Source organism: Parasteatoda tepidariorum, chromosome 5, assembly GCF_043381705.1.
Source record: "Parasteatoda tepidariorum isolate YZ-2023 chromosome 5, CAS_Ptep_4.0, whole genome shotgun sequence".
In the NCBI taxonomy this organism is placed as follows: Eukaryota; Metazoa; Arthropoda; class Arachnida; order Araneae; family Theridiidae; genus Parasteatoda; species Parasteatoda tepidariorum.
In genome coordinates, this window is record NC_092208.1 from 37,803,866 (window position 1) to 37,814,370 (window position 10,505).

The window sequence follows — 10,505 nt, forward strand, 5'->3', positions numbered from 1 at the left end:
ATACACCGAAGAGCCATTACATTATGACCACCCTCCATCTATACCAGTGGGCTCGCCCAGGTTTTCATGGTTTCTCGCCCAGGAACAATGTTTTCATGGGACACACTAGGACCCGTAATCCTCATAGAACAATCCCTGACGTCTGTAAGCTACGTGAACATAGTTGCAGATCAGGTTCACCCATTCATGGCAATAGTTTTTCCTGCGGGGGATGGTGTTTACCAACAGGATAATGCACCATGACATAAGGGTCGAATCGGCGAAGAACATTCCAATGGCTTTCAAGTCATGTCTTAGCCCCAAATTCACCTGACCTTAATCCAATAGAGCATTTGTGGTCCTACTCGGAAAACCAAATTCGTGCTGCCACGCTACCCCCTCGCAATGTGAGGGAATTGCAGGACCAGTTGGTGAGCGCTTGGTACCAGATACCTCAGACTACCTATCAGCACCTTGTGGAATCAATGCCACGGCGGGTGCTAGCAGTAGTTTTGAGGGCTAAAGGTGGTCCTACATGTTATTAGCAGGGTGGTCATATTGTAATGGTTCTTCGGTGTACATATATATATTCTTCCGTTCCTATGGTAACGTTCTACCGGACATTTTTATTTTCAAAATTATAGTTCTCATTTCCACACATTTAGTAAAAAATACAAAACTGGGAAGTAGATCATATAACCGAATGAATATCGATAAATTGAATCATATTCTTGAAATTTTGACCATACTTTTTTCTCAGTGTATGAATGTCTAGTCATTTTTTCACTCTTTCTTAACTATAAGATGCAATATATTTCATTTGTATTTCATATTATAAATATGTATTTTATCATATAATATGTGTAATGTATTTAAAACACAGAAATCGTTTGCATTATTATTTTGCTAATAATGCAAACAATTTTGCTGCTTCAGAACCATTTTTGCTTGTTCCAAGTTTCTTTCTAAGAATGTCAACCTTTTTTTTCATTTCTTCCAACTAAGAAATGTTTTGAAAAGATCATATTGTTATCAAAACGAATAATTTAGCACAATTGAATTCCCTTTTTAAGAATGTCTACGCATTTGTTCCATTTTCACAACTATATAATATTTTAAAACTACGAAAAATATTAAAAAGTATTCTGAATAGCACCATTTTTCTATTGAAAACCCCCCAATTTTTTAAATCAATCTTTATTCAGTATTCAGTTAGCTCAGTTTCGCTAAATAATTTCAAGATTTAATGGGCTATAGTTATCACACTAAATTATATACGCGATATGTTGCGTAATACTGTACTATATAGTTAATAATAAGTGCAAGGATTTCAAATCTGAAATTAGTTTTGCTCCTTAAACCACAGATTTTTAAAATGACAGTTTTAGTCCATTTTTTGTCAAAATGTGCATGTTAGAAACGTTATATATATCAGAAGGTCATGTAAATGTTGCGACAAATTTTTTGGGGAAGAAGGGCACATCATCAGGATTAAAATTGCGTAAAAACCCATGCACGTACGCGGCTAGGGATGCTTTCTTATTAGAAGAACAGTTCTTAGTAGAAAAGCTCCAAAGCGGAATATGAGTACACTTTTGGGCATTGATTCCTATGTAGTTTTATTTCGATGATGTTCCCTAACTTTCTTAGAAACTTGTCGCAACGATTACGCAACCCCTTTTTACATATAAAGTTTTTACACTTGTTCGACAGAGAATACACAAAACAAATTTCTTCGAAAAAACACGGTAGCTTGGAGAGAGAAACTGATGTCAGCAGCGATTGTCATCATTAGCCCTCAGAGGTATGAAAGTATCTAAAATCTATTAAAAAATCTCATGCAACAGAAAATTAAAAAAAAATTGTTTCTCATTGTAATCAATAAATAAAACATAAAATCACTTTCGAATAAATAAAGCTTAGTTTTTCAAATGCATTGATTGTTCTTAAAGCAGATAAAATTATCGATAGTTATTTTTATGTATGTTTTATGTTACATACTTAACAATGCAGACATATAATTAAAAAGAACGATGAGGAATATTTAAAATATATCTTTTGACTACAATCATAATAAACTAACACTGATACTACTCACTATATACTACTAATTTAATTTCAACTATTTGCTCTTCATACATAATAATTAGTACTTATTATTGTTTTCGAAATTAGTCTTTTCTTCTTTTTTTTGAAATAACATTTTAATTATGATATAAAAAAGAATGCATTATGAAGATTTTTTTAAATATATATCTTTTGTTTTCAGATTTCTTAAAAAGCTTTCACTATTTTATTTGGCCGATCGATAAAGCCAACTAAAAAACTCAGCACATGCTTTAATTTAATTTTTATCGAAATGACAATCTGACTTTTTCTGCCATCTTTTAAAGTGGCCACATCAAATATACCGCACGTTTAAATTACGATAAGAAGCTTCAACTTCAGGATGTGTTTTTGAAATGAATGTACTACCACAGCGTTTTATGCAAAATATATATTATGCTATTTTTATTGACTTAAATTTTTAATATTTTTAAAATTAAAATTACATTACATATAGAATATAATAAGTATTAGTAATTGTTTTAATTGTATTAGAATTTTTTATAAGTTATTATATTGAAGCACATTACATTTTTTCAAATATATTTTTTAAGTTAAATTTCTATTCAAACAATTTCGAGAAAAAAATATTAGAATTGTAATGTTTTTGAGTATTGATTAAAAACTATTAAAATATTCTCATGTTTACCCCAAATTTTATTGTATTACTATCTAAACTTGATGACCAAGAAATAATAATAATAAGATACTTTTCCATTATCGGGGAAGCATAAAATCACCAAAAAACGTAGACCTCCACCAAATTTGCTTTTTATTTTGATTTTATTTCATTTCATTTATTTTTTAAACATTTAAAATTAAGTAGAATAAAAAAATAGTTGACTTTTTAAGTTAGTTTTTTTTTAAGTTAGTTTTTTTTTCAAATAAAATTACATTTTTAGCATACTTTTAACGGAATAAGGTTATGATTTAAAAAAAATTCGAACCCTCGCAGAACAAAAATATGTAAACCCCAAGGCCCATATGCTTATGTAATATTTTAAAAGCTCCCGAAAAAGTTCAAATATTAGGATAAATACCATTTTGAGAAGTCTTAATGAAATAGCAAGGCCCTCCAGACATTAACTCTTTCTACAATTTACATTCCTATTACAATAATTAATGATTACAGTTTTGAAAAATATGTATACTGATTCGTACCGTGCTATCTAATCCCAAGGTGATGAGCATTAAGAAGAAAAGAATACTCCAAAAGACAGAACCTTTCATAGTGGCCACAGCTTCTGGGTACACAACAAACACTAAGCCAGGTCCTATAAAATTAATAGGTAATTAATTTCGTCAAAAATTTAAAATTCAACAATTTTTTAAAAACACTTTACTGCATTGTATATTAGCAGAATTAACTCAATTTGAATCTAGCAGAATGAAAAAAATGACATAAAATACTTCTCGTCATTAACTATAACTTATTCCTTTTGTTGTGTTGCTGATTAATTAGGAAGAGTTTAAAAAAGTAATTTTTTGTTTCCTTATCTATATTTAAAACAAAAAAATTATTCATTACTTAAAACACTGAATGTATTTACAATTGCTAACTTGATAAATATTAAAGTAATAAAAGAAAAGCGAATGAAAACCAAAAAAAAAAAAAAAAATCTTAAAGAACTTCGAAATCGATGCCGTTTCGACACTGGCCAACTGCACCATGAAAAATTCAGGATCAAATTAAGAAACCCTGAGTGCAGTATCCGTAAAATCCATTTTTAACATAAAATTTTATTCTGTAATATTTTTAGTAATATTTACTTAATTACAGTGACTCAGCGATTTTACGTTAAATATAAAAATTAAAGCTTATCGAGTTTTTGTACCGCAAAATTTTATGGTCATAATGGATTTTGCGGTAAAAAGTACCAGCATTCCAGGACCAGTCACTTTCCACAGTAATTTGATCCGGAATTTTTTACAGCTCATCTAAAGAATTATACCAGGTCCTATTTTTAAAATTCGGCAGTTGATTGCAAATCTCAGTTTGAACAGGCATAAGACTAAGTACAAAAGGACCATTTATCCTGCGGAAAAATATTTTTAATATCATAAAAGCAAAGTCTATCATAGTTTTTATATAATCTCAACAAAATATCTATTAATATAAATAGGAAGCATAACATTTCTTCAATATAAGAAACACTGTTAAACACTTTTATTTGGTTGCAAATCTAATCTTTTTGAAAAATTTTTAATATTTGAGGAAAAATATTTTAAATTTTATATTTTAAAAAGTTGAATCCAAACTACACTGTAAAGAATTTGCCACCATTTCATCAGGTATTTGCAAATCTATATATTATAATTTCCCAAAGTGCTTTTAAAATATGAAGAACAAATTTTCTTGTAAAAACACGACACAAAAATTAAATTTAGCACAACTGAGTATTCCGAGTATATATACAAACAAACGCGGCACGTGAGAAAAAAAAGAAAAAGAAATAGTCATGTCAATGTTATGATGTCAGATGAGGACCTCAACACTTCCAGTAGGATTTTTTTTAAGGATAGATGGTGAATAACTTTCTTTAATTTTATGCTGTTGGCAACCGAATAGATCTAGATATATATTTTTTAATTAAGAAACTAAATGACATCAGGGCTAAAGAAAATACAAGGGCTAGTTCACTCCGCTCTTAGAGCTGAAGCTACGATTTCCCTCCTCATGACGTCACTGTGTCCACAGATCTCGGAGATCGCAAGCNACTGATACTACTCATTATTAGAGTACTAATTTAATTTCGACTATTTGCTCTTCATACATAATAATTAATACATATTATTGTTTTTTGAAATTAGTTTTTTTTTCTTCTTCTTTTTGAAAAAACATTTTAATTATAATATAAAAAAGGACGCATTATGAAGATTTTTTAAAATATATATCTTTTGCTTTCAGATTTCTTAAAAAGCTTTCACTATTTTATTTAGCCGGTCGATAAAGCCAACTAAAAAACTCAGCACTTGCTTTAATTTAATTTTTATCGAAATGACAATCTGACTTTTTCTGCCATCTTTTAAAGTGGCCACATCAAATTTACCGCACGTTTAAATTACGATAAGAAGCTTCAACTTCAGGATGTGTTTTTGAAATGAATGTACTACCACAGCGTATTATGCAAAATATATATTATGCTATTTTTATTGGTTTAACTTTTTAATAATTTTAAAATGAAAACTACGTTGCATATAGAACATAATAAGTATTAGTAATTGTTTTTTAAAATATTTTCACGTTTACCCCAAATTTTACTGTATTATTATCTGAACATGATGACCAAGAAATAATAATAATTAGATGCTTTTTCATTATCGGGGAGGAAGCATAAAATCACCAAAAAACGTAGACCTCCACCAATTTTGCTTTTCAGTTTATTTATTTTTTAAACATTTGAAATTAAGTAGAATAAAAAAATAGTTGAATTTTTAAGTTAATTTTTTTCAAATAAAATTACATTTTTAGCATATTTTTAACAGAATAAGGTTATGATTTAAAAAAAATTCGAACCCTGTCAGAACAAATATATGTAAACCCCAACGCCCGTATGCTTATGTAATATTTTAAAAGCTCCCAAAAAAGTTCAAATATTAGGATAAATACCATCTTGAAAAGTCTTAATAAATTAAAAAGACCCTCCAGGCATTAACTCTTTCTACAATTAATATTCTTTTTATAGTTTTGAAATATATATATACTGATGCGTACCGTGCTATCTAATCCCAAGGTGATGAGCATTAAGAAGAAAAGAATACTCCAAAAGACAGAACCTTTCATAGTGGCCACAGCTTCTGGGTACACAACAAACACTAGGCCAGGTCCTATAAAATTAATAGGTAATTAATTTCGTCATAAATTTGAATTCAACACTTTTTTAAAAACACTTTACTGCAATGTATATTAGCAGAATTAATGAAATTTGAATCGAATAGGAAGAAAAAATGACATAAAATACTTCTCGTCATTAATTATAAACTTATTCCTGTTGTGTTGATGATTAATTTTAAAAGTAATTTTCTGTTTCTTTATATCTATATTTAATTCAATATTTATAATTCTTAGTATGGGTAGTGATTGCGATGAGAATAATACTAAGAAACTAAGAATGATTAATGATATAAATATTGCGGATATTATTGCTAAATTAGGGATAAACAAATGTTTTATAGGTAAAAAAATAGCTTTATTCATCTTATTCCCGACCGTGTTTCATGTTGTAAACTAAATTGGGTAAATTCATATCTCAAAGACCAAATAATTGCAAATCTATATGTTATAATTTCTAAAACTACTTTTTTTTCATATCTTCATCTGATATTTTAAAATATGAAGAACAATTTTCTTTTCAAATTGAATTCAGAGCAACTATGCAAAAAACGCGGAACTACGAAAAAAGAAATAGTCACGTTAGATGAAGACCTCAAGACTTCTGGTAGGGTTTTTTTTGGATTGTAGATAGAAGAAGAAAGCGACGAGCTCTTTGCATTAGTTTATAAGGTTTGTTTATTTTTTTAGGATAGATGGAGAATAACTTTCATTAAATTTATGCTGATGTCAACCAAATAAATCTAGATCTATTTTTTTAAATGAAGAAACTATATGATATAGTTTTCTAGTTGATAGGATGTACCGACAACAATTAAAAACATTTTTAAACGATTGTTTTTATTGTTATTTAGAGAAATAAACTGAAATCTATACCATCCGTAGCGACTGTTTCAATGTCTTTCTTTAACATGTGGGCCATATAACCTAAAACGGAGAAGATGACAAACCCAGCCAGGAAACTTGTCAGGCAGTTTACTGTACTGGTAAATATTGCATCTCTACAAAAAAAAAGCAATAAAATTAACCAACTACGTAAAAAATACTATAAATAAAATTTAATAAAAGACCCTGCAAATTATTTAAGCAATCAGAATGTAATCTAACTTTTAAAAAAAAACGCGATAATGGCATTTGTAATGCTGTATAAATATTGGATAATGCTGTTTAAAATTTCGCGAAAAGTTCGTTTCTTAAATTGAGTTTTGAAATAAAATGGAAAAGTAACAATTTCCAATTTCAGTGTATATTTATAAAATAATAGAAGTAAATTTCCATTCAGCTTCTATTCGACCTGAAAAATTTGTTCTCCTCAAATTTTCAGGTGAAAAACTTTTATGGACAAGTTTTCATCTCGTCGAAATTTTCCTAAAAGCTAAATTCGTAAGGATAGGATTAGTTAGAAATTTGAAAACACGTTGTCTGGTGAATATAGTAGATTGGATAGAACATCCTGATAGAGCTCTAACGCCTTTTTTTTTTAATTAACAAAGACATATTAGGTCATGAATTTTCCGAGATGAAACTTGACTCCGGCCGATTGGTTTCCAATTATTGTCTTTAATTCGTCTCATTCTGGGTAATTATATGGAGCCTTTTTCGCTGCAAAAGATTTTTTTTAATGTAAAAGATAGATTGTTTAAAAGTATTACTGATAAGGAAAACTTCATTGGTTCCAATGATTTAAATTTATCATCTTTATGCAGATTCCTCTAAAGCACTATATTTCTAGGAAGGACCTCTTGCAGATTTTACAGATTAATTATTTTTTAATAACTTAAATTATTGAATTTCATTAAAAACTACATTTAAAACCCCAATAGATAAAATTTCAATTAAAACCTATACGCATTTCGGCGTCAGAATGATGCAAACTTAAGACAAATAAATTTGTACAATTGTGACACCAAAACGCGAATAGGTTTCAAAATTTTTTTTACCATTTGTGGTTTTAAGAGCTGTTTTTAACAAAATTAAATATCCTTACCAAAACTTAATCTTGTAATTGTATAAGCTTTTGAAATATGCGGTTTTATAACTTGTAAAAACAAATCATCCCCTCAAGTATTCTGATAAAATTTTAAAGAGTATTGGGAAGCCATTAACGAATGGAATTTAATTATTTGCCAATGGAATTTAATTATCTGAATCAAACCCAATTAATGAGAAAGGATTATGTTAAATTTTTTTTTAAACAGAAATGTCATTACCATACATTGCGGCAATTTTACCACAATATTTTTCTCCTTGTATTAAGGCTACCAATATTCAATTAACTTTCCAATACTGTTTGTCCTTATTGGTTTTGAATGCCAATCGTTCTCATTGAGCAACACTGCTTAAAACACTATTGATACCGCCATCGAATAAACTTCTTTATAAATAGAATAAACCTTTATGTATATTTTTTTCTTTTTACTTGTTTTTATGAAGTGAGGAGTGTTTGATAAACACTATTTCAAACATTTTTCAACTTAGAATTTTGCTCAAAAAATTAATTAATAACTATTTTAAACTGCATAAAGAAACTGTTATTTAAAAGAGACGCCACATTACCTGTAACAATTATTGTGAAATTTATTATAGCTCGATAAAGCTAAAAGCGTTCCAAATCCAGGGCCGAGGGAAAAGAAAATCTGTGTTGCAGCATCAATCCAAACCTATTAAACATACAAAAGTATTCAAAAACTAATAAATAATTTACAAATAATGAGCAAATTATAACTTTTAATCGTATGATAGATGCAGTAACAGGTTTTTTTACTCCTTAAACTAACAACATATAACATAAGAATAAAATTTATATTTGAATAATTAGAAAAAAGTTGTCTAGTTCTAGAAAGAAACATAGGCTTTAAAAATCAGTCGGTTCAAAATTTTACATCTAAATGTGTGCATTTAAAATGTAATGCTACTTTGTAGCTGAGTCGTGGTGGCTCAAGGGATAGAGCACTCCCCTCCTAGTGAGGTGACCCGTGTTCGAACCACAGCGATTGCTAGCTGAAGCGAATTTCGTAACCGGCTCGCACCGACCTTAGTGCTGAATTTAAAAATTCTCAGTGGTAGACGGATCATGAGTTAAAGTCCCTTTGCCGTTAGGCTGACCGAGAGGTAATTTTGTGGTTTTTCTCCTTATGTAAAGCAAATGCAGGTTAGTTCTATCAAAAAGTTCAAATATATTCATTCATACGAATTTCTTCCAATTCTTGATCCAGGAGTCCCCTTGTCATCCGTATTGGATTCAAAACTTCACGGTTACGGAGTTGAACCTTGATGATTTTTAACTCAGATTTGGTCGGCTATTCATCGCTGGTTATAAAATAAAATAAATTTTAGTTTCTCTTCGAATGGAATTCAATTAGTAATGGAACTGTATTCAATCTTGAAGAGGTGAACCACAGTGCTTATAGCAGCTAATAAAATGCTAAGCAATTTCTTTAGAAATTGACATTTAGTGAAATATCAAAAAATTTTGAGTTTCTCTTTTAAATTGTTTATTTAGGTACGTTTTTCTCCTTTTTTTTTTTACCATACTCGTTAATAAAGCTTCGGAGTGCATTGAAGCGTATTATACACAAGAGTGACTCAATAATTTGCAATAAACTTTTAAATGAGGTAGGTTACATCATACGGATTATGAATGACATAGCAACCCATAATTGAAATAGCAAAGGTAAATTGAAAGAAATTACGGATCTAATTGTGGTAAAAACTACTGGCATCCCAAGTGCCGGTGCTTTTCTTCGTGAAATCCCTTTTTACCGTAAAATTTTATGGAACAAAAAATCTGATATATCGTAATTTTTGCCATAATGATTACAGTAAAATCCCTGAATCACTGCAATTAAATAAATACTAGCGGGCTGGACCCCCTGCTCGCTTACGCTCACCAACTCCCAAAAATTGCTACGCAATCTTATATGGTTTGCTTCGCAAACCAACCTCGCTTCGCTCGTTACTAACTTAGGTACATTGCAAACGCACAAAATTCTAAGAATTCAAAAAAATCATTCAAAGCCATATACTAATTTTTTTTAGAAAAAAATTACATCTTTTTAGTAAATATTAAATCATTAAAATAAATTTGAATTCAAATAAATGACATGTAATTCGCTAGACCTATTAGAAATGTGCTATAGTATAAAATTTAAGGTTAAAATTTTGGCTGTAATTAAGTCTATTAAAAATTGAAATAAGTGAATTGCAATGGAAAACAAATAAATTCTAGTAATATAAATAAACAAATAAATTCTAGTAAAACAAATAAATTCGTGATATAAATCGAAAATCGTCAAATAAATTCGTAATATAATAAATTCGTAATAAATTCGTGAAAAAAAAGCGCTTTCGACAAAATGCTAAAATAGAGATCTATCGACAAAGACTACTCACTTCTGCCTAGCTAATGCTGTCTCTGGTTATTTCAGTTTCCGTTTTTAAAAGCGCTATATGTTGAGCCACCTCATCTAGACTTGGCATGTGACATTTTTAGCGGCAATCATTGGTCGATTTTCTAGCGTTGCCATTCGGGGAGTTGTAATGAGGCTTTTTTTTGTCGCCGTGTAAGAGAAATATATATATAGATATA

The 10,505-nt window shown here is 29.4% G+C and overlaps 1 protein-coding gene across 1 annotated transcript in view; it reads right to left on the minus strand.

The window, feature by feature from the left end:
- The window catches only part of LOC107443894 (sodium-dependent serotonin transporter), a 76,525-nt gene that overhangs the window by 12,321 nt on the left and 53,699 nt on the right, over positions 1–10,505 (minus strand). The window contains exons 6-8 of the mRNA XM_043043450.2: positions 8,474–8,577; positions 6,794–6,918; positions 3,247–3,359 (exon numbers count right to left, since the gene is read on the minus strand). Of these exons, the coding sequence (XP_042899384.1) occupies positions 3,247–3,359; positions 6,794–6,918; positions 8,474–8,577 (342 nt within the window). The remainder of the gene's footprint in view (positions 1–3,246; positions 3,360–6,793; positions 6,919–8,473; positions 8,578–10,505) is intronic.